Source organism: Neolamprologus multifasciatus, chromosome 15 (assembly GCF_963576455.1).
Source record: "Neolamprologus multifasciatus chromosome 15, fNeoMul1.2, whole genome shotgun sequence".
In the NCBI taxonomy this organism is placed as follows: Eukaryota; Metazoa; Chordata; class Actinopteri; order Cichliformes; family Cichlidae; genus Neolamprologus; species Neolamprologus multifasciatus.
The window spans coordinates 3,205,490-3,228,735 of record NC_140453.1 but is presented as its reverse complement, the minus strand read 5'-3'; the positions used below and the strand labels follow the sequence as shown (position 1 = coordinate 3,228,735).

Genomic DNA, 23,246 nt, shown 5'->3' with positions numbered 1-23,246 from the left:
ATTTTTAATGCACACTAGTAAAAGAGATAGCATGGCATGCTTAGTAGAAGGACATAGAAAGGAGGGTGGGACACTTGCAGAAAAGGGTAGTACTGAAAAATGGTAAACGTGGAAGTTAATGGAACTGCTGAGAGAAGCTTAGCCATGGTGAGACTGAGAGAAGGTAAACCATGCAGGCAGAAAAGAGGAAAAATACCCATATATTTATGTTTCTGGACAAAAGGAAGCTCTAATTTAAACGACGTGGTAAACATTAAGAGCCTGAACACTGGTGCAAGCTTGTTTTGTCTCCATTTAGCCCTGGACCTCACAGCTTCTTCAACTCCACTGGCATATGACGAACGATATCTGAAAGCTATCTTCATGTCTTTGCACAAAAACACATCGTACTATAGCTGTTGTGCTTTTCAGCAAAGATTTACACACTTATCCAGCACACAGAGGTAAACAGGTGGCAGCCTACTTTAGACAACATGGATCATGTATGTTTGTTCAGAAAAATAAGATGGCATGGACTTCATGTCTCCACTGAGAATCATCTCAGACGCCTTTGTAAAGTTCGACTGCTTTTTTTCGTATTTTAGGCGCAAGCAAGGCGGGTTGTGCTTAAATGTCCCCGCGCTGTCCACAGTGCTGAAATAAAGAAGCACACAGCAGCCTGTTACTGGCTGTGCTCGAGTTATTGTCATTGCTTACATTAGATCGGTGCTGCTGGCGTGTATGATGTTCAGATCAAGTGGCCTGTCTGTGCCTTTGACTCTGTGTGTGCAGTTAGGCAGTGCAGCTGCTACGGCCGAGCGTGCTCTTCTGTGCCTGGCGTCTTTGCCTTTTTGCTGCGTCTGTAAAAGTTCCTGATCGTTGTGAGCCCTGTACTCGTTGCTCTCATAATGACATTGATTTGGCCGTTGTGGTGTCTGTATGTGATGCAGCATCCTGTTTTACTGTGATAGTGGTGCATCATTGATGGTTTCACTAACCGTGCATGCATGTCTTTGCAGTTCTTCGCTCTCATGGGAGTTGTGTTTTGTCTTTCACCCAATTTAGGTTAGAGTCGCTGTAAATATGGTGTGGTTGTCAAACGACAGCAGCCGGTGGAGCTCTAAAGTGTCACAGTGAGGTTATTGGGTAAGATACTGTTTCACATATCAGCTCTGTTGCTACAATCTTTAAAAAAAATAATAATAATGTTACAAACTTACTGAGGTTTACTCAGGTTTGCCTCTGAATCTCATCAAGTTTGGGATCAGATACTTGAAATCAACTTTCTGCTGTCATAAGTTCACCGTCGCTTCTTCTGTACACGTGTGTAAATATATTATAAATTAGTGTTACACGAGGACGTAACAACATAACGTCGTGCTGACCGGCTCCTGCATTAACTGCATAATCTCGCATGTAATTCTACTCGGTAACTTTCACAGTGAAGCCATCTTCCCTCTTCTAACCAGCCCTTTCTGACTCTACTGGAGTCGGTGTAATCCTGGATACCCTTCCCAGCTCTCGGGTGTGATGGTGACTGTCTCCCTCCTGATAACTTTGAATTGGTTTCCCTCCAGCGCTGGCACTCTCCAGGCCTTGCCCCCCACCCCTCCGCCTTTCCCTTCCCCTCGTAGCCAGATGAACGGCCTTGCTGCTTTATTAATCCCCTTCTCCTCACCACGCACACAGATGAATTTTAATCAGCTTTCTTAACCTCTTCATATGCTGCAGGATTTCTATACAAACGTTCAGACACGTGAGGTGCACTCCAAAAAAAAAAGAAGAAGAAGAAGAAGGAAAAAATACAGGCACACACAAATAGACACACACATTCTGGGGGCGGCTCCTCTATCACCTTCTTTCACAATTGGTTTCAGCTGAAGAAGTCCTTGAGGCCTGCGAGTGTGTGCGTGTGTGTGTGTGTGTGATGTTTTACTTAAAACGGAGCAGAATAGACACACAGTGCAGCTCTCACTCACTCTAATAAAATCATCTCAGGCTACATTAATCCCTCCTGAAGGCCACTGTCAAAATAACAAACAGCTGGGATTCTTTAAAGAGAGCTATCTGTCTCGGACAGGTGAGAGACGCGTGTGCGCCCGACCCAGGTATTACTCGTGTTGTGGGGACCTAAATCCGTTTGCTCTGCCATGATAGGCCAAGTGTCTTACTGACGGGGACCAAAAACGTGATATTTTCAACACAGCAGGTTGAGGTTTGGGTAAGTGTAGTAAAATGAAAGCAAGTCGACAGCAAGTCCTCTGAAGTCACAGATATAAAACTGCATGTGTGGATGTGAATGCTCATTTGTGTAAGTGCGCCTCTTGTGTGCCTCGATGTGTGCCGGTGCGCTACAATCTCTTTACCTCCTCTCTCTTGTTTCGGGCAGATCCCTTTGGCTGGGGTCAGCCTCCTCGCTTGATCCTCCTCCCCTCCTGGGGTCACCTGGACGCCCACTTCCACCGGAATAGCCCCTCTTCCCAGCTCCAGTGACCTGCCCCTCGGAGAGATGGGAAGGCCCATAACCCCGCCAGCCGCCCCAGGTTTGGAGAAGGACCCCAGTCTGCCAATGGGCCCCCGGCACAGACGGCGCTTGTGCTCGATGAAAACCAGGATATCACCCAGAGGGAAGTTAGTCTGGCATTGGCCGCAGGTCAAGAGGTCATGCTCTCCAGATGCTCTCCTCCGAGGGCTCGGGGTGGACAGCTCAGGAGATGGAGATCCTGCCCCTGAGTCATGATTGGCCTCTGCTGCCGAAATAAGAAGGGGAAGGTAAAAGATGTCAGTCAGTGATGTTATTTTAAGAAAGATAGTTAGAGCCAAATATAGAGAGGTAAAAACACCCAGCGAGGTTAGTTATCCCTGAAACCATTACCTGATGAAAGCATCTCTTCCTACCACACAAGATGATCATTACAGTCACAACTGCGTGTCACTTTCATGGCATGAAACAACGCCGCTGTTAAGTTGCATCGCCCAGGCAAACACCTGCACTGCTTATCCGTGAGAGATCTGCGTGGGCTGCACCCAACACATAAACTCCACGTGCATGTGTGTCTGTGTGCACATCAGCCTGTGTGATTGTGTGTGTGGCCAGGAAGCTATTCATCTCACAGTGCAGGCTTGGTTTCCGGTGAGGGCCTTTTGCTGCACTAAGCTGTCATAGCTAGACGGCTCCCTACACCACGGGAGCCCCAGCTCGTGCAGAACAAAGTGTAGAGTAACGTAGGCCACATCCACCACCCCGCGTGCGCGCGCGTGTGCGTTCGTGTTTGTGTGCATCCTAGAATAAGCGAGAAGCAAAATTAAAAGGAGCGAGAAGAGAAAAAAAAGTGTCTAAGCGCGTGTGCGTACATGAATGGATCAGGTGAGTTTGAACAGCGTATTCTCCACAGACAGAAAATCTATAAAGCCAAACCCGAGGTCCTGTTAAGAGAGTAAATCTCATTCTTTACAGATCTGACACGGTCATTAATAACATTTACACATCCTTCCCTCTGTTCCTCCCCGATGGCGCAGACTCTGTCCCTCAGCTTAACGTAAATCCCTCATGGACAACCTCCTTTTTTTTTACATTTTAAAACACCACCCTGATGTACCGGTATGGAAATGCGTCCTGTTCTAAAGAGCCCCGAGGAAACCTGAAGCTCCAGAGACTGAAGGCGTGTCTGAGCGAGCGGGTACCCAGGGAGAGGTGTTGATGCCTGGGAGAGGAGCGTAGCAGCACTTGCCTGTCTGCGCCCGTATCTCCCCCCCTACCCACGCCCCCACACCCCTCCCCCTACACCCCTTCTTCTTTGCCTCCTTTTCTCTTTTCCTGACACCCTAATAATTGCAAAGATTAGACAAAGAGGGCGTGTGCTCTCGCTCTCGTCTTCTTTTCTTTTTTTTTTGTTCTGTTGTATTTATCAGACCAAAGATCCTAAACCTTCTTATCAGCCATCTCACGCTGTCAGGGAAGCATCGCATCGCTGTCATAACGCTTAAACTCGGGCAGGATTGGGGATGAATACTAACGCATCCCCCTTTTTTTCACCAAATTATCATTATTATTATTATTATTTATCATTTTCAAATATTTCTTTGTAACTACGATCCCCCCCACCACCACCACCTCCACCACCCCCTTTACCAAATCACCCATCCGCCCACGTATACACTCATACACACTTTCCAGTCCTCTCATTCCACCCTGGAGTGATGATCCGATGCCAAATATCTTTTCTCTAAATGGCGATGGCTTCCTGGACGCCCGCCAAATAATTTCCATCTCATAATCTTTTGGCGGCAAAGAAGGAACACAGCCGCATATTTACCTACAGTTCACAGCTTGTGACCACGATTTGCTCGCGCAGGCAATGTAACTCTGCATGTATGTGCAATGCATACAAGTAGGACGGTGCAGGAGACGTTATTTTTTTATTTATTTTTTACTTTGGGGAAAAAAACAACAAAAGAGAAAAGAAAGAAGACAGGTGGCATGAGGCTCGGATCCTCGTGTGAGAAATGAGAAAATGAAAAGAGAAAAAAAGACGACTACAAGTCGAGCTGACAGACACCTGGGCATTTGAACTCGACTCTCTCCCTGTGAGAGACAGAGACAAATAGTGAAAAGGCCTGTTTGTTAGCCTATGGTTGAGTATCACGGCCTGAGGCTGAGGCAGTAAATTAGCAGGAGTTGGCACCGTGACTGTGAATATCTGGAATATCAGTCGGACATCTTCTGAAAACCGCACCCCTCTCTGAAACCCGCGCACTCATCTGTCCCGAGGCTCACCTGTGTGAGAAAAACGTGTGCAAGAAGGAACCGAACGTGGAATGCTTGCGGGGCGGGAGGGTGGTACAAAATAAAATAAATAAATAAAAATCTTGGACACAAGCACGGCAAAATGGAAACGTGAAAGAATAACAGACTAATGTAGCCGATCACGGTGACAGACAGCGTCTAATTCCTCAGTATAAACTCCTATGTGAGAGGAACGAGCTTGATAGGTAAAGGAGCATAGCTGACACGCTGTCAAACATGCCATCGTTGGGGAAGGCGTGATGATGGCAATGAAACCGGGCTGTCTGACATGATAGCACACATACTTTATTTCTGTCTCTTCTTCTTCTTCTGTGTTTCTCACACACACACACATATAAACTTGGAGTTATATTCACCCTATGACAGTCCTGCTACTCTGCCTTATCAAGTGTGAGTTAACTGAGGCAGCCTTAGAGCACCCCCTATCAGTTTGATGAGGAGAGAGTCAGTCATTCACTCCACTACTACTGCTGCTGCTGCTGCTGCTGCACACAGCCACTGCACAATATGTACCAGATGGGAGCTCAAGACAATGGGCCTCTTTCACCAAAATTTCCATCTTTGTAGAAGGTCAAAAAAAGCTGTTCAAAGGCCAGAAAACACTTAATAAAAAAATATTTTTGGGATTTTTCAGATACTTTTAAGTGCAAATGCTGAAATTGATCCCGTGTAGTTTGGCTATGCTTGAGCGGTGATTAAACTGGTAAAAAGTTAGCAGCTGGGTGAAACCTGCCAGGGTGCATATAGGAGGACTCTGGCCTCCGGTCATGTCCTCAGACATTAATTGCACCTATAAGTCCTTCTAATCCTCAACTATTGTGTTTGCTCTTATATGTCCTTATACATGATGACTCTCTCGCAGTTTCACTGTGCCCGAGGTGAGGGCAAAAGCAAGGAAATTTGACAGCACGGTAAAACAAGTTCTACTCTTCCCAACGGAATAAAGGGAGGGGGGGGGGGGGGAGTCAATTTTTTTTGGATAAGACACAATTTTCTTTTTTATTTTTTTTATTTGAATTTGACGAAATGCCCCGAAGAAGCAGTGTCAGAACAGAAAACCACGAAACTATTTTCCGCTGGTCTTACACAACACTTTAATACCAGCTGCGCGCTCTGTTCGGCAGTTGAAAGGCAGAGGAAGGCCATGGGCACTCGTATGACAGTCGGCCATAGCGTATGGGTTCAGACCTGTCTCCCTCTCTTTGTTTTCCCCCTTTCCATTTTGCTGAGCTGAGAACACATGCACACACACAGAAACCCCCAAAGGGGAAAGTTGGGAAAGATTCACGCTGTCGTTGAAAATAAATGACACCAGCAACGACGCAGATGGTTGCAATCAAAAATTCAAACGACAAGCGGCCTCGCTTAGCCTCTCCCCTTTTTTCTCAGCAGCGATTGCCAAGGAGAGCTGCAACAGTGTGCGTTGTGAAAGGCCAGGCCTGTGTGTTTCATTATCATATCACCATTTAATCTGTAGCAGCCCTATTTCTTATCATAAATCTTAGATTATCAGGCCTGAAAGTGAGCAAAATACGACTGCAGCTGACTGCGACTTGTCACTAAATCGCTATAAATGACTTGCAACCTCTGAGGCATGACATTTGGTGATATAAATCAAATTTGCCAAACAATTTTTAGAGATATCATAATAATAATAATAATAAAAAAGCCGCTTTATAAGCATTGCAAAACGGATTAAACGTGTTCGATAATATTGAAATATAGAAGGAAAATCGGCGAACGAACTGCAGCAGTGCCTCGCAGCGAATCATAAATCGCTCAGCAGTCATCTCCCCTGTGAGATTATCATCCGGTTACCACAATGTGTGTGCATATTTACTGTGGCGTAAGACTGCGTACGGTGGGTTTCTCCCCATCATTTGACAGCCATATGGTGTGCATAAAGAAGAAAACATTAACTGTTTCACAAGTAGCATGCCAATTCAGAGGGTAAACAGTTATCACGAGGCGTTTCCACGGCTGAATCCAGAGAAGAATTCTCAGAAATAAATCTGATTTGAGATTGCAAATGCACCACTCTCTAAAGAGGGGGGGGGGGGGGGGCAAACCTGGGATGCTAAACGCTAGTCGTTCCACATTAATTTGACTAATTCATAAGGATATTTGTGTGACAGGTCTCTCTTTGTCACGGATGACTCCGAAGCTGAATCACCGAGCCTGAAAAAGCCTATAGGGATGATTTCCCTGTAAGGAAACCGAGAACTATAAACTGCTCCGGCTGAATCGGCCTGCTGCATTTGTCACAGTGAGCATAAACAGCTACGTGCTGATGTATTCTGAGCGTGGCTCTTTCTGCAGTTGCACAGTATAGGCAGAGTCTACATAGAGCCAGCGTGTTCCTTCCTTGCTGCATACTTGCGCACTGAGCGCCTCGACTGCAGTTACAGTCGCTCGTTCACCCCTTTAGATGTCTGGCCTGGCAAGTACACAGGCTTCTGCTAAGCCTGTCCAGAAATATGCAGATATTCAGGTTCTGTTCATAAGTAGTGCATGACCTGTAGGCCTGCAGCTGGCACGAGGCTGTGTTCTGTTACAGTGAGCCATGACACGTGATTTGATGACTGCTGGTGCCCTGCAGAAGCTAAATATCATTACTTTTATAAAGAGATACGCCGTGACTGGTCTCGACAGTCGATACCAGTCGAGCTGCAAAAGCGATATTAAAATCAAACTTTCTTTTTTCTTTCTTCCCGTCTTTCTTTCTTTTTCTTTGGCAGTATCTCTGTGCATGTGTTGACTTAATCAAATAACAAGTTGGCTTTCCTCCCACTGCCCCTCTTTGTCCTGCAGCCTGAGTTGTGGACACAGGTCCAAGTCCTCCCTCTTGAACCTGAGCCTCTCAGGTCTTTGCCACTGCTGGAGTATTTTTATTTTTTTTAGTAGGTGACACTGAAAGAAGATGAGAGCCAGGCCCTCTCTCCACACATTTCCCCTCCTTTCCTCCACCCTGTACTCGACCACTCCTGTGTTATTAGGCTAAGCACCAAAACATTCGTCAGCATTTACAGATATTAAGTTGTTTTGTGACACTTGCAAGTTTTGTTTTTTTGTTTTTAAAGACCAGGCCAGAGATGATTAAAAAGATTTCTAAATCCAGTCGTTTAAAGCTTCAGGCAAGAGCAAATGAATCCTGGGGACATTTCAGCGCAGCTCGAGAGCTTGGACAGAGAAATTAAGAAAATGAAAGCTGATCTGTGACAGCTAATTATCAGCCTAATGACATTCAGCAGGTGCAGAAGAAGAAGCAAATATTATTTTAGCCTTAATTTGTAGGAGTTGACTAATAACAGAGGGATGTTATGTAAAAAAAGAAAGAAAAAGCTGCAATTGTTAGACACACTTTATCCAGATTAAGTGTTAAACACAAAAAAGCAGAGCCTGAGGTGCAAACAAAGTTTTGCAAATTTTTGTTTGTTTGTTTTTCGGTTCAGTCGAAAAATGTGACTGGGGCTGAAATCATCTCCACCTTAATTAATTATCAGACAGAGAGAATCAGCCTTCACATCAATAGCTGCACCATAGCCAAGCATCAGCTTAACGTGGTGCTGCACGTTATCACAAATAAAAATAATTCCATTAATTTAACAAAAAAAAGCCACCGCTTATATCTGGATGTGTCTCTCAGATCGCTCTCTGTGTCTGAAATTGGCGAAACAATTTCAGCAACAACAAAAACAGAAAGAAAGAAAAACTTCAGAGGGGAAAGTCAATGAGAGAGTGCCAAAGTGAATAGTGATGAGTCTAAATGTTAAATGTGTCGGGTGGGACGGAATGCACCTAACCGTTTTCAACGCAAAACAGATTGGCCAAAGATTACATCATGAACTTCTGCAATGAATTACCCAGATTAGGCCTCTATGAAATTGGATTTAGGCACAGCAGAGCGCTGGGAGATGAAGGTTAGATTGATATAATTGATTTGAAATTGGATTATAAGACTTTTTAATCATATGCTCGCCTCCCTAAAAAAAAAAAAGAAGAAAGAAAAAGGAAAAATTCTGCGCAGTTTTTTTTTTTTTTTTTTGCCGCACTCGTAAAAAGAAGTTGTGACCCTACGGATCCTAAAATGTGGCCCACGTAATAATAAGATTAGCAAATATAGTACAAATAAAAAAAATAGTGATCTTCCCCGTGTGTGTGTGTGTGTGTGTGTGTTTATTTTCGTGCTCTGCTCCATTCTTAAATATTCTTCTTGTGTGTCGCAAAAAAACAAATCATTTTAAGTTTGATGCTTTGTGCCAAAATGTTAGAGTGTGTGACAAAAAGTGAGAGAGAAAAAAAGAGGCTATTTTTTAAGAAAAAGAAAGAAAAAAAACTTTAATCGTGCAAACTTACCCTCTGTGGAAATGTTTAACAAAGTATCCACGCGCAAATGTGACACATCCCGGGAGAAGAGAAAACGTAAAATTGAATATGAATTGTTAGAGTACAACCTCAGTGCACGTGTGTGTGTGTGTGTGTGTGTCTCTATGTGTGTGTGAGTGCTACTCACACACACAATCAAGCAGACACCCCAGTTGTAGCTGTCATAGGATCGTCCCTTGTAGTAAAATCCACTGAAGCCGAAAAAGGCGCATGTAAAAACGGTCTCACTTACACTGATACAAATGATAAAATAGTTTAGAAGCCGTGCAGCCACTCGCATCGAGTCTAAAAGTTTAGTTTTAAATAAGCAGCTGCACGGTATACTATTTTTATTGTTTGTACATTAGTGATATCACATCATCTATTTATTTTTTCTTGTTCGGCGCATTTTTTGCAATCACTGAAAACAACGTGCTGTCTTCGTCTTTTACTAAAAAGAAAAGTGCGTTATTAATCATGTTTAGTGGTTTATTTATTTATATTGGCCCGAAAGTCCGAATCGGGCTAAATAATAATATTGACAAAATTGCAAAGCAGTAAATGTTACGATAAAGGAAGTGATGAGCGTGTAAAGATTTTAACCTCACCTTGTATTGTCTCCCTGTGCGTCAACGATAAGTGCTGCGGGTTCACCTGCTTGCGGCGGGACATTGCCCCGGCATCTACTCTGGCATCGCCCGGTGAACGGCACTTGGAGTCGGCTTGGACCGTGGTGTCGGTCCTCTCTGGATCACAGGTCCCCGACTTCCCGCTCCCTTTTGTATTCCCCTGCTGCTTTTCACAGTCTTTAGCTGGAACTCGTCTTTTTCTGTTTCTTTTTTTTGTTTCTTTTGGAAAGATCACCAGTCGGACAGCAGCGCGATAAGGATGGAGGACCGCTCAGTCCACGGTGTCCTGCTGCGCCTCGGAGGAAGCAACACTTGGATTAAGGACGCCAAAAAAGTGTAGTTTTAGCAAGGAAGCGTCTGCAGACGACCGATGAGTTAATGAGTGCGCCGGTAAAGTGAGCTTTTGCAGATTAACCAAAAAGGACAAGGAAAGGGAAAAAATCCTGGACTGTCCGCTTCTGCAGCGACCGCGGTGACAGATTAAGTAGCCTACGGAGCACTCCACCAGTGATGGATGTTGTCACCTATTTAACTCCTTTTCTTTAATTTTAATGATATAATTATATCATCTGGGTTCAAATGGTGGCTCTTTAGTTTAGGATTCCCTACAGTCCTTCCATCTCAGCAGTGGCGCGCTACAATGACCCTTTGGCACTGACTCCCCTCGCGCGTTTTGGCATCGGTGCGCAGAAACGGCAACTCTTGGCTCTCGTGGCAGTAGCCGCGTTGATTGAGAGAGGGAGAGAAAGCGACAGAGAGAGAGAGAGAGAGAGAGAGAGAGCGCAGGCGGGCAGACGGACAAGAGACACCTCCCTCCCCTCCTTCCAACAAGCTCCAGTGTCTCCTATTGAGCCGTCTTTGCAGCTCACACGACGAAACATGCCCTGTTTGGGGCGACCCCGCATGTGTGTGTGAGTGGTTGGTGTTGCCTCATTCAAGTTTAAGTGCGTCCAAGACATCAGCCACTACAGAGGTGTGAACGCCAGACAACACAGAGACAATTTGCGGGGGGCAACCAGCAGTGGCTCCCCAGAGCTCCACCACCAGCTTCAGACGCAAACATCACTCAGCAGTGGCTACTTCACAGACACGCTCATGTCTGGCTATTGGAAGCAGTGTCAAGTTAGCAGCCAAAATTCACCTTGACTTTCTTTAAGTAAATCAATCTGATCATTTCACCTTTTACCTATTTAGAACCACCACCACCTCATCATCATTGCTTACAGAAGCCTCACAGCCACGCCAGATGGAAATGATCTTAAAACAAGAACAGCAAACACCTCCATCAGGTCCAAGTCAAACTTGGATGAAGGGTCACCTTTAATTTAGACAATCAATCCTTTGTGTTGCTGTGCGTTTGTCAGCTAAACGGTGAAGCAATGCACAGGACACATGGCACCATACATGCAGTATTTACTCACATTTGAGTCAGAGGGTGGAAAACCCATGCTGTAGCTTTGTTGTTGGGGATCATTTAAATATGTTGTGAGGCAACAGTACCCTCTGTTGGCACAGTCTGGAGAACCTGTTTAGGCGGTGATACCTTAATGCAGCATTACTAAACTCCATCCCTATTTTTAGAATGAAGCCTCCTTAATTTGCCATTTATACAGTTCAGCGTCTGAGAGAGAGTCCTTGGAAGAGCAGATCGGGTTCACTGAGAGGCAATTAATAGCACTAAGGGAAGGTAATTGCACACGTACGGGTCTGCATTGAGATGTTGAGGGTTAGTACAGCTCTAATGCCACCGCACCATACAGTCCAAAGTGGTGCCGTGCCGTAATTTGCTTGAAATACATTGTCGAATAAAAATAATAGCCTCACACGGCCGTTTAAAGTTGACACTGTTTCCTCGTAGATCAGCAGAGAAGTGTGCAGCCATAGCAATACATTTTACAGCCCGCCATTAATAAAACATGGTGGGCAATTTTAAGAGCATTAGAAGTTTGATTGCTTCGGGGCAGGCCTAGGGGACTTTCAGGACAGTAATTATTTATATAAATGAAATGTCATCTCAGCTCTGGCTCAAGTAGACGTAACCTCAGCAGACGCCACATGGAAACACTACGGCACAACAGCTATCTTTCACAGATAGGCCAAGCATGTTGTCGAGCATATTGCTTTGACTGGAGCGCATAAATTCGATATGTGATATTACACGGAGTGTCTTCGACTCCGCGTCGGGCCAAGAGAGCAACAGCAGTCGCGGACATATTGAATGCTGAAGGAAAACATTATCCTGAGTTCACACACGCTCTCTCGCTCGCTCGCTCTCTTGCCATCCCTGCCGGCTGCGAGCAGCTCCTTGATCCTTACCCATGGGTTTCTCAATAATACATCAATGTCTCCATTATAGCTTGTAACTGCAGGCTCTGGGCAAAGGCAGTTTAAAGCTGGGTTGCATGGGGCCAACATACCACAAATACCCCACTTGTGGACACAGGAAAGGTTTTAAGTCCAAATGTTGCCTCTAAGGAGACATGCATCTCTCGTGCTGAGTGCGGTCGCTCAAGAGGAGGTACCTGAACACACCACGGGGCAACATCCAAGCAAGATGTGAAAGTTTTGTCTGACTTACAAGGGGCCACGGTGCTGACATGCAATCGCTTTTTCCAGAATCTACTGACTTTAGAAAGATCTGCCTTGTTTGTAACTTACAGTTAAGCATTAAAATAATGAGCCTGATATCAACGTTTTTTTAAAATTAGGAGCTTTTGCATTTGCATGGACACGCGACTCACCCGGCTCTGACTCTGGGTCACCTCCATCATTGCATCCCTCACGTCTTCCATTTATTTACTCTCCAAAGAATACAACAAAGACATTAATATAGTCCTAAAATAGACTGATGTACATGACGGAAACTGCACTTTATACAGTTTTTCGGGTTAAGTGTGCAGACCTTCAATGCGTTTAACCACAGCGTGACAGAGCTGACATAAACAATGAAAGGTCCACTCCAGGAGAGCTGGGGTAATATGAATATTGCTCTGGGATTTGCTTATAGTCGGCGCTTCATTATGCAATGTTTAATATTAATAAAGAAAGTATAAGTATATATTATTCATAAGCTGATTTACGGTGGCTGGTGTGTGTGTGTGTGTGGATTTGAGTGACAGATTGAGATGCTCCCTTGCTACAGGCAATACAACTAGACAAGGCTCTTACTTTTCTACAGGACACATCCTGACAATTTCTCCCACAGTTAAGAGGATTTGTCCGAGCAGGGGTGAATATATAATGCATGCAGATTCCAAATTTTAATTTGGACGGAGTAAATGATTCAATGCTGGCTTTTCTCAGAAGTGAGACTGGGCGGGTGGGGGATGCAGAGGGCACAAGATGTTACTTGCAAGCCCCGCTCTTATGCAGTGACTTTTAAACAAGCACAGATGATGCTGCACCTTTCACATGTCAACAACAGGAGCCTAAAGGAAAATTACTTTTCTAATATTTTTCATTTTCCTGCTTAAAATTCCTTTTTGGTTAATATGATAGCAAGTTTCCATTACCAATAAACACCACAAAAAACATATATTTTTTGTCCTGATCAGTCCCTGTTCTCGCCTTCTCCTTTGCAGCAGGATGAGGTGGTAAACTTTCAGTCTGTCCTGTCTCACAACCTTCATGTTTGAACTCAGAAGCCATCGCGACAGATAATGCATGATAATTATTTGCAGTTTGAATCTCATGTGCATATATTGTTTTGCGTATAATTAATATCATCATCATTCTGTGCATACAGCTCAAAACCAATATTTAAGGTAAATTCTAAACGTGTACGTATTGTTTGATTAGATTTAAATAACTCACGAGTAATATAGAAGATAACGCCGGCACTGAGGTAAAAGAATGAGGGATTTTCTTGTGTTTAATCAGTAAAATAAACCAGTGATGTTTATTTTAGGGAGTCAGAGTAGATTTGGACTCAGTGTTCTTTAGTATGTGCACTCTCAGGCAAACACCGGCAAAAGTCATCTACTCTTAGATCCAGGTGTGCATCAGAAGTATGTTTGTAACACATACAGATGTATAAAGATCTATAGGTATGAAAGGACAAAGGAAAATCTGCTTCAGTTCATGTATTATACGTGTTTAACCTTGTCATTTTTTCTTTTTAATTTAATTTTTAACTTACCTGCAGATTCGCATTTATACTGGTCACAACTCATACTTGTTTGATTGGGTTCCTTTTACATCCTGCTACTGCTACATCCAGTGATATTTCTTGTAAGGAGCATATTTCTATGTTTGGGTGTTACCTGCTGCAGGACTCACCAGGTGTGAAAATAACCGGTGACTATTCAGCACAATGTAAATAGTATTTGCTTGCTTGCTTGTAATTTGCACATGTAAACTATTTGGTCAATGCTAAGTCAATGCTGACCGCCAAAGTCCAAGAGAGATTCTGTGTCTCCCTCTAGTGGATATTATCGGTAATATCATCCTTTAGATTATTATCAAGAATATAAGAATTTAAAATGTTTTCAGGAAAGGCGGGCTGTTTACAGCAGCGCTAGATAGACTCAAAACACGAATGAAATTAATTTAGCAGTGGAAATGGAAAGAAAAATGTGACCCGAGAGCACGTGTACCTGAGTGCCTGCGTGATGACGTCATCCAACGGTCTGACGTACCGCAAAATGGTGGTGCCCTTGTTACAATGGGGTCTGTTGTTCACTTGTTAGCCAACTTATTGTGATCAACAGTGGATTATTGCTACAACTGCCTGATTTAGGCGATTTATTCGGACGTCTACATGTTAAAGGTAAGAGTTGTGTCTCGTCGGAAGCGGCGGGGAGATGAAGAGGCTGAATTTTGAACTACTTGTGACATGTCGGAAGCTGCGGCGTTACACCGAGTGGAGCAAGTTTGCTAGCCGAGGTTTAGCTAGCCGAGGCTGGTGCAGAGTGGCCCTGTTGATGTGACAGCGTTGGTTGCCTTCGGCTTGAGAGTTTCATAGATGTTAGCCTGTCGGTGCGTTTAAGCCGCTTCGAGTGTGTGGCTCGTGTTACCCTAATCTGCGCCCCTAGCTGCTTTTTTAGTTTTACGAAGCTAAGTTACCATCACAGCTAACAGTGCTAGCAGTAGCGGGTTCGTTGCAAAGCATTATTCGCTGTGTATAAATTCGACTGTTGATGCTGTGCTGCTGTATGCACACTGGGAGCCGACATTCACAGATCCGTGAAAATTATAGAAATATATTATGTTGCTATTTGAATCCATTTTAATCATCTATTTGTTTACAGCGAGCCTGGACTTGGAGCTCAGTGTAGCTCAGAAATGTTTACTGCTCTTTAGCGTTTCACACCGTCGACTACAAGCTAATTACACTTTTTATAAGCCTGAGTGTGTGTATAAAACTGCGCTATGGCCTACACAGAATACACTGGTGGCCAGGTTATAGACGGATCCTTTTTAAGAAAGAGACAGGATTTGTGGTACTGTTTGCCTGAACGTAAACATCTACTCGTGTAAACTATTTAATGCTTTGCTGCCCTTAGTGATGATCCTTTTTATTTTTTATCTCAGCAGTCCAGCACAGCGGGTCCATCCACCTCCTCTCCTCAATCAATGAAGGAATCCAAGGAAAACTCGTCAATGACGGGCCAGGCAATCCTGGACCATATAAAACCATGCTGGTACTGGGACAAGAAGGATTTAGCCCACACGCCCTCTCAGTCTGAGGGTCTGGACCCTGGCACAGAGGCCCGGTATCGCAGAGAAGGGGCTCGCTTCATATTCGACGTGGGGACCCGACTTGGCTTGTATCCTTGATTTAGATGATTCATTGCTACATACAAGAGAAAGGGTCACAAGATTAATCAGTGCCACATGCTTCAGTTTTATAGTTAAAGATAAACAGACTTTTAAAAGCAATACATCTTGTCCTTTCTCACAGAACCTACTTTGATGTGAATGTGAACATTTTTACAGGGTCTATCTGATATACTTATATATAATGATGTTTGTGCAAGTGCAAATGACCGTTAATAGTCTTTGTGAGTCCTTGACCTGCATTCAGACACTATGACACACTGGCAACGGGCATCATATATTTCCACCGCTTCTACATGTTTCACTCCTTCAAGCAGTTTCCCAGATATGTAAGTAAATCTGATACTGGTCTCTGTTTGTTTCACTCCTGGAAGCAGACCTGATGTTTGTAATGGTGAAGTGATGGTGTGATATGTGTCTCGACAGGTGACGGGAGCTTGTTGTCTTTTCTTGGCTGGTAAAGTAGAGGAAACTCCAAAGAAGTGCAAAGATATCATTAAAACTGCCCGCAGCCTCCTGAATGATGTGCAGTTTGCCCAGTTTGGAGATGATCCCAAGGTGCAGTTCCTTGTATTGACCTTTGTTTTGAGATGTTTTTCACTTGTGATAGCAGAAGCAGAATGGGTGTGAATACCTGTTTAAAAACAGGTAGTGTGTAGTGGTCACAGCGCTCACTGTGATACAGGCAGATGAATAAATGAGGTCCTGGTAAAACTGAAGTTTTCAATAACCTAAAAAGTTCCTTACTTATTTCTTTAGTGATCGGGGCTTTTATTTACCTTAGCTGCCTGTAAGTGAAGCAGGCGTGCATTACAAACAAACTTTTATTCCTCGCTTTTATTAGAATAACTGTCTGTGTTCACTGGCATACAAAGCTTTAGTTTTAAGCTGGTACATTAGGTGTGTAATACCACAGTGAGCCATGACTCATTCTTTAAACACATCAGCGAGGTCATCAGAGCGTCACTCAACACAGTGCGCTGACTCACAGAGACAGTAATCAAACCAGCAGCTCTCATGGGGTCAAAACCAAACAAGAACAAGCTGTAAATGCAGTGGAATATGATTATGTCATTATGGCCCTTCACGTCTTTGCTATTAAAAACAAAGAACTCCCTCTCAACTTTCAAGATTTTCTTTTTCCTCCTACCAGTTGGCGAGCTAAAATATCTATTAGCATGAAGTAGCCTCTGTTTCACTTAACTTGACCTTGAGTACTTTTGATAGAGCTGATAGATCTGTGACATCTGGACCTGGCTTATAACTTGTCACTTTGTTAGAAACATTTACAGCTCTCACATGAAGCGGCACAAACATCTTACAGACCAAGTCGCTCTTTAGCTTATTTAGCATCATGCTAGAATTAGCCAGGTTCTCCCAAAACATGAGCCCTGAGCCTGAGTGCTTTTCTCAGTTGAGCTGAAGCTTTAACTTATAGAGGGCTTTTCCTCCAATCATTTGCAGTCATACCAAATACATCAGTGGTATTTGGATATCAGCCTTTTAGTTATAAGCCACCATCAGTGTCCTGGCTTTTCTCACCAGTTTTTAGTAGCTTAACTACTGTCATTAAGTCAGAATTGTACATCAGCTTCTTTCTTACTTAAGTGTTTTTAAATGAAAAGTTAAGCCAGATGAGAGTCGAATAGCTAATCGTTACTAATTGCAGGTAAAGGTAATGGAAACTTGTCTTGTTAAGCCACTAAAATTCGGATTTTTCCAAAAGACAATATTATTGTTACATTTTTTAAAAGGAGAATTTTTGTCATTCATTGCCAAAACGAATGGCGACATCCAGAGAAAACGACCACACGTGCAATCTAGTTGTGAGCTTTCATGTTTTTAACATGTGCAGGATTTAGAGACTTCTTAGAGACTGCCTCCACATTTACGAGCAGGGTGTTTTTTGGAAGAACGATACTCTGACAAATATTTAGATTTTGGACACAGCAGTAAGCCTTTAATGAGCCTGCTTGTTGTAACAGGAAGAGGTGATGGTGTTGGAGAGAATTTTGCTCCAGACGATCAAGTTTGACCTGCAGGTGGAGCACCCCTACATGTTCCTGCTGCGCTACGTCAAGCAGCTCAAAGGTGAGATCGGATAAGTATGACATCAGCTCCACAGAGCGTGAGAAATGATGGACAAACTCTGATCTGTTTCATGTTACAGGGGAGAAGAATAAAGTGTGCAAGGTGCTGCAAATGGCTTGGACCTTTGTCAACGACAGGTGAGGATTTTGTGCATCAGGTTTTACAGCCTGGTTAGTTTTGATTTGTAAGGAATGCAAAGTTATATGTTGATGTCACAATAACCTGGTGCTTCAACGGGCAAAAACTCAAACCACCTCTCGTGTTGTTCGCAGCCTGTGCACCATGCTGTCTCTGCAGTGGGAGCCGGAGATCATCGCGGTCGCTGTCATGTACCTGGCTGGCCGCCTGTGCAAATTCGACATCCAGGAATGGACCAACAAGCAGTCTACACGCCGCTGGTGGGAGCAGTTTGTCCAGGACGTCCCAGTGGAGCTACTTGAAGGTACTCAGCATAAAGACGTTCCACTTAAAGCCTCTTCCTTTGTTTTTTGTTTTTTTTGTCTTCACCAAATAAACATGTCTTTGCCTTCCAGACATTTGCCACCAGATCCTGGACCTGTACTCTCAGGGAAACAAACCCATCCCTCAGCAGATGCAGGAGAAGGAGAGGGCACCTGCTACTCCGATCTCTGCTCCTCCAGCTCCACAGGGACAACCGCCAGCCGCTAACCCTCCTCCCCCACCACCAAAGAAGACTTCCCCTCAGGGTGGCAGCCCGTCACGCCAGCTTAAACGCTCACATGTAAGTATACATTCAACCTGTGCTGTCAAACAACTGATGATATATGGCTCGTGTTTAAGATTCATGCACGGGACTCATATTTTATTTCCTCTTTGTTGACAGACGTCCCCCAAAGATGAACCAAAGGCTCCAGGTAACATGTTTATTAATGATTAGGCAGATTTTAAAGCTGTTAAAATCTGATGAAATTAAACTGAAATGTCTCCAAGAAAGCAACAAATTAATGTCAACGAAGAGCAGCTTAGAGAAAGATGAAAGACGGCAGTTCGATTTTCCTGGCAGGGTTGAGGTTTTTATGATTATCCAGGAGCACAGAAGCATTTGCTTACGCAGTTTTGTTTTGTCTTAAAAAGCTTCTATTTAATTCACAGAACAAGTTGGATCAAAGATTCCTCGACTGGAGAGCCCCATGCCTCCACTACCCACGACACAGCCTCCCCCAGGTAAGCGTGACTCTGTAGCTTACGTCATCTGCATTCTTTACACTGTCCAAGAAGTTCAAATGATTTAGAGCTGGATCAAAATACCGTTACGTGCCGGCGTCCTCTTAATGCTCTGTTTGCGTGCGCCACCACAGCAACCAATAATGAGCAGCCAGGACCCCCCGCCTGCAGCTCGAGCTTAGAAGCAGCCCGCAGTCGTTAGTCCTTTCAGTCTGCTTACATAACCACATCTCGTCTGGACATTATTTCCCAAGACACGCATACCCCTAACCTATCCCAGACCAATCTGATTAGTGCTTGAGCCTCATAATGAGACCTCCTATGTGGCTAAGCCCGGTAGTTTAGGTCTGGCCGTGCGCTCACTGTCTGAGAATGAAGATCTTTGCAGTAGGGAAGCTGACTTTTATTAACAAGTCGTTTCTCTTTACTTTGTCCTTTCACTCCAGCTCCTCCCGCAGAAGCAGAGCCAGGAAATGACACAGCTCCTCCTCCCCCACAGGCTCCACCTCCACACCAGCCTCCTCCGCTGCCCCACCGCCCTCCTCCTCCACCACCTTCCAACTACTTGATGTCCACAACGAGCTCTTATATGTCTGGTGAAGGCTACCAGAGCCTACAGTCCATGATGAAGACTGAGGGTCCCTCCTACTCCATGCCGCCCAGCTACGCACCCCCAATGTATCACGTCTATCCACCACCTTCAGCACCTCCTCCTGGCCCACCGCCTCCTCCCTCCACATACCCACCACCCAGCTTGCCACCATCTTATCCACCACCGGTCTACAACAACTACCCCCCGCCACCGCCTCCACGCATGCCACCAGGCCACGTGCCTCCACCAGTGATGGCCCTTCCACCCACTGGGTACCCTCCTCCACCTCCAGTGCCTCCAGGACAGTCACAGGTGCCCTTGCCCCCTCCGCCTGGTATGCCTATGAACCGTGGCGCATGGATGAGATGAGAATGTGATAAGTCTGTGAACTGAGGCTGTGCAGAGCCACAACTGGGGCGAATAAAAACAACCAGGATCTTGTTATCTTGGAGCAAAACACGAAAAGCGGAGCTGCTTCATGACTTAGAGCTTCTGATAGAGAGGTGCAGGGTTGTGAAAGAAAGCGTGTAGGTAAATGGACTTTAAAAATAAAGTGAGGTCTGGACAGTATTGTTATGGGAGGTGATAGGAAGGTTAACGAATTAGCAAATATGTACAGGATAGGTACTCACAGTGCCCAGTTCCAGGAGCTTACAAGAAACACTGTCCAGTCATTGTTTTTATTTGTTTTTTCTGGAAATTTATCAGGAAATAAGAGAATTTTTTTCTGTTGTCATACATGCACTCTCACTAATTGTGGGTGGTGAAATGTTCGTTTCATTCAGCCTTTGAGTGGATCTAAGGTTGGGTCTTGTGTTCCTTCCTTTATTCTATCACCTTTATTGGTTTTCCTGAATACACCTCCCTTCACTTTGTTCTCTTCTCCACATTCCCATTGTTCTGCTGAGAGCAGTGTAATAAAATCTTAAGGTGGTTGAATATGCTGTGGGACTGTCGTATTGAAAGACTTGAACAGACACATGCTGTATATTTTTTGTGGTTTAAACAAAGTTTTTTCTTTTGTTTGTTTTTTACATTTCTGCTGCTTTTCCCCCCCTCATGTCACCACCCATCGTCTCATCCGCTTCTGCACCCAGAGCAGTAAACATTAAAACAATTTAAAAAACTAAAAGGGTTTAATTTCCTCATTCACTGTCACTGGTCTAAGAAGCCCAATAAAGAAGAAAAACTGACTTCAGCTGTTCTTTATCTGGGTTTTGCTTTGTTTCTATTTTTTTTTTTAATGGTACTTTTTATGGCCGTAAGTTAATAAGAGTCAAAAGTTCACCGAAGAAGGCAGAGCGAAGTACTTCCTCTGGGTTTGGTACCTCTGAGTGTCTGTTCCTGCAGTGGGAACACACACATGCAGACCACTAATAGTTAAAAGGACGAAAAACTGCTTTTTGGAAGAGAGGAAGGTTACAGCCTGGGCAGGTCATCGGTAAACACAGTGACAACTTTCCGACATCCACACATTTTGAGCGAATCTAAGTACTCTGAGAAAAGAGACACAGGAAGAACAAGCAAAACCTGGGTGTGAGGCCACAGTGCTAACCGCTGCACCACCAGCTTACTTTTAAGCACCTTTTATTTCCTTGCACTGCAGGAAACACACACAGATCAACCACAACTAACACTGGACAGTTTGCAAGTGTAGATTTCAGTTTTTTTGAGCACTTCTGTATAAAACTGCCTTAGACTACTCTGTGCTTTGGTTTAGGTGTAAGAAAAGTTCTCGTCACCTGCTCTTCATAGCTGAAAATGGGGTCTGTGTGAAGAGAGGTGTTGCTTCTTAGATTTCTCCCACCCTTTACACACCAGCTCATGTTCCTCTTTATCTCCACCAGTCAAATGTTTATAAACAGGCCAGGAGACAGATGAGCAGATACCTTTTCCACTAATCGGTTTTAGCAGTGCAAATGATACTCCCCCAGTTCTTCAGTCCACCCATTCAACTGCTTGTTGACGCAAATATCTAATCAATCGCACAGCAGCAACCCAGCGCATCTAGGCAGATAGACGTAGTCATGATGACCTGGTGAAGTTAAATGGGAAAGAAAGTGAGCGGCAGATCTCTTGGCAAAAATACGTAGTCGATGCCAGAGGTCAGAGGAGAATGTTTTGAGATGATAGGAAGACTACACTGACTCAAATAACCAGTCATTGCAACCAAAGTATGCAGAAGAGCATCTCTGAACATACAATTACCGTATTTCCCGGACTACACAGCGCACCCGAATATTAGCCGCACAAGCTAAAATCAGGGGGAAATCCTGTTTTGTACATACATTAGCCGCACCTGACTAAAAGCCGCAGGTGTTTCAATGTTGACTTATCATATGTAAGAGAATATGCACAAAGGGAATTGTCAGGAAAGAGATGGCTGTTTGGAGACACATCACTTTTATTAATATTTTGAAAAACAAGTTATGGGTAAATATTTGCATAACTTTTTAGGTATATGTACAAGTAGCGGTAATTACAAGTAGGAAACATGTACTGTGCTTCATAAATGAGTAACAAATGTAGTACATAACAATAACCTACAGCACACCAGACTACCTTTTAGGCTCAGGTGCAGTGACACGGCTTTAACAAGAAGAAAAGTCAGTCATTCGCCACCATCTTTCTCTTCTTCCTGCGCACTAAAACCACCAAAGTCCTCTTCTCCTGTGCCGGTGTTGTGCCAAAAAGTGATTGTCTGCCAAAAACTGATTTCCAATGTTTCTGTGTATTTTTTATGTGTAATATCTTTACGTATGTTCGTAAATAGACTTCGGTGAACAGGGTATACAAAGAGGTTATATAGAGAATTAAAAAATTATCAGTTTTTCAAGTATCTTTACAACTCTGTGTTATTGTACTTACATTATAACCAATCCGATCCTTTATCCCCACTTAAAATATTTTTACAGAACTATTGTAATATTTGCTGCCAGTTCTGCTGTCCTCTTGGCCAACTTACTCTTACAAAAGACATTTTTAATGTTAATTAGATTTTTTTAACTGCATAAATAAAGGTTATATAAAAGTCACTGCCAAAATCTGATTGCGGCTTCTACCTTGTTACACGAATGTTGTTTGTGGCTCAATATGACTTTATGTCATCCTTGAGGGATGCATTTGACATATGTTTCACATATTATAGCCCAACAAGTTACATATAGCAATTTAAATACAAGCAATCAGTTTTTGGCAAATACCGGAAATCAGTTTCTGGCAGACAATCACTTTTTGGCACAACACTGGAAACGAACAGGCTCAGGATGGCTTCGTCATCCACGCTCCGCTTCTCTCCTTCGTTGTCACTTTCAAAACCAAACAAATCCTCGTTGTCAGTGTCAGAGTCGAACACCCTCTGAAGGGCCGTGGCGGTGTCCTCCTCTCCATCATGCAGCAGTCCAGCCCTTCGAAATCCGTTGGTGATCGTGGATGTTGTCACACTTTTCCACGCTGTCAGAATCTACTGGTGGAATTGGGCATAACTTGCTTTTCGCACGTTTATCGCTGCTCATCATCCACGCCTCCCGCTGAACTCGTAGTGCTACTTTAAAGTTTGTTTTTCCCGCTACTTCGTACGGCACTACGTTGACTGGCGGACGGACATGTGACCAACATACCACTCTTGAACCCCGATCCTTCCGCCAGGCAACGTAGTGCCGTACAACGGCGGAACAAACAAAACAAATCCTCTTACGATTTCACAAAAATATAGCCCGACAATTAGGGTATATTATACAGCGCCAAATCACAACAACAGTCGCCTCGAGGCGCTTTATATTGTAAGGTCGACCCTACAATAATACATACAGAGAAAAAC

At 44.0% G+C, this 23,246-nt stretch overlaps 2 protein-coding genes across 5 annotated transcripts in view; one reads left to right on the top strand and one right to left on the bottom strand.

Annotated features, from left to right (window-relative positions):
- bcl11bb (BCL11 transcription factor B b) overlaps positions 1-10,967 on the bottom strand; it is a 38,679-nt gene extending 27,712 nt beyond the window's left edge. The window contains exons 1-2 of one of the 3 annotated variants that reach the window (XM_085132147.1): positions 9,760-10,967; positions 2,346-2,729 (exon numbers count right to left, since the gene is read on the bottom strand). In XM_085132147.1, coding sequence (XP_084988273.1) covers positions 2,346-2,729; positions 9,760-9,823 — 448 coding nt within the window. In that variant the 5' untranslated portion in view covers positions 9,824-10,967. The remainder of the gene's footprint in view (positions 1-2,345; positions 2,730-9,759) is intronic. The other 2 variants (XM_085132146.1, XM_085132145.1) reach the window with 2 other exon arrangements.
- A 3,412-nt stretch (positions 10,968-14,379) lies between these two features.
- ccnk (cyclin K) lies at positions 14,380-22,876 on the top strand. 2 transcript variants are annotated; one of them, XM_085132154.1, is made up of 12 exons: positions 14,380-14,548; positions 15,316-15,548; positions 15,806-15,887; positions 15,985-16,116; positions 17,544-17,649; positions 17,729-17,786; positions 17,922-18,091; positions 18,183-18,391; positions 18,494-18,524; positions 18,763-18,834; positions 19,281-22,106; positions 22,692-22,876. In XM_085132154.1, the coding sequence occupies exons 1-11, from the start codon at positions 14,540-14,542 to the stop codon at positions 19,793-19,795; spliced, it is 1,617 nt and encodes a 538-aa protein (XP_084988280.1). In that variant the 5' UTR covers positions 14,380-14,539; the 3' UTR covers positions 19,796-22,106; positions 22,692-22,876. The 2 variants fall into 2 exon arrangements, with proteins under 2 accessions (XP_084988280.1, XP_084988279.1); XM_085132153.1 differs by having other exon boundaries at positions 14,381-14,548; positions 15,313-15,548.
- Positions 22,877-23,246: the final 370 nt, after the last annotated feature.

Coding starts and splice junctions, on each gene's coding strand:
- ccnk (XM_085132153.1), top strand. Junction 15,888..15,984: donor TCAAGCAGTTTCCCAGATAT/GTAAGTAAATCT, acceptor GTGTCTCGACAG/GTGACGGGAGCTTGTTGTCT. Junction 18,835..19,280: donor CACGACACAGCCTCCCCCAG/GTAAGCGTGACT, acceptor CTTTCACTCCAG/CTCCTCCCGCAGAAGCAGAG.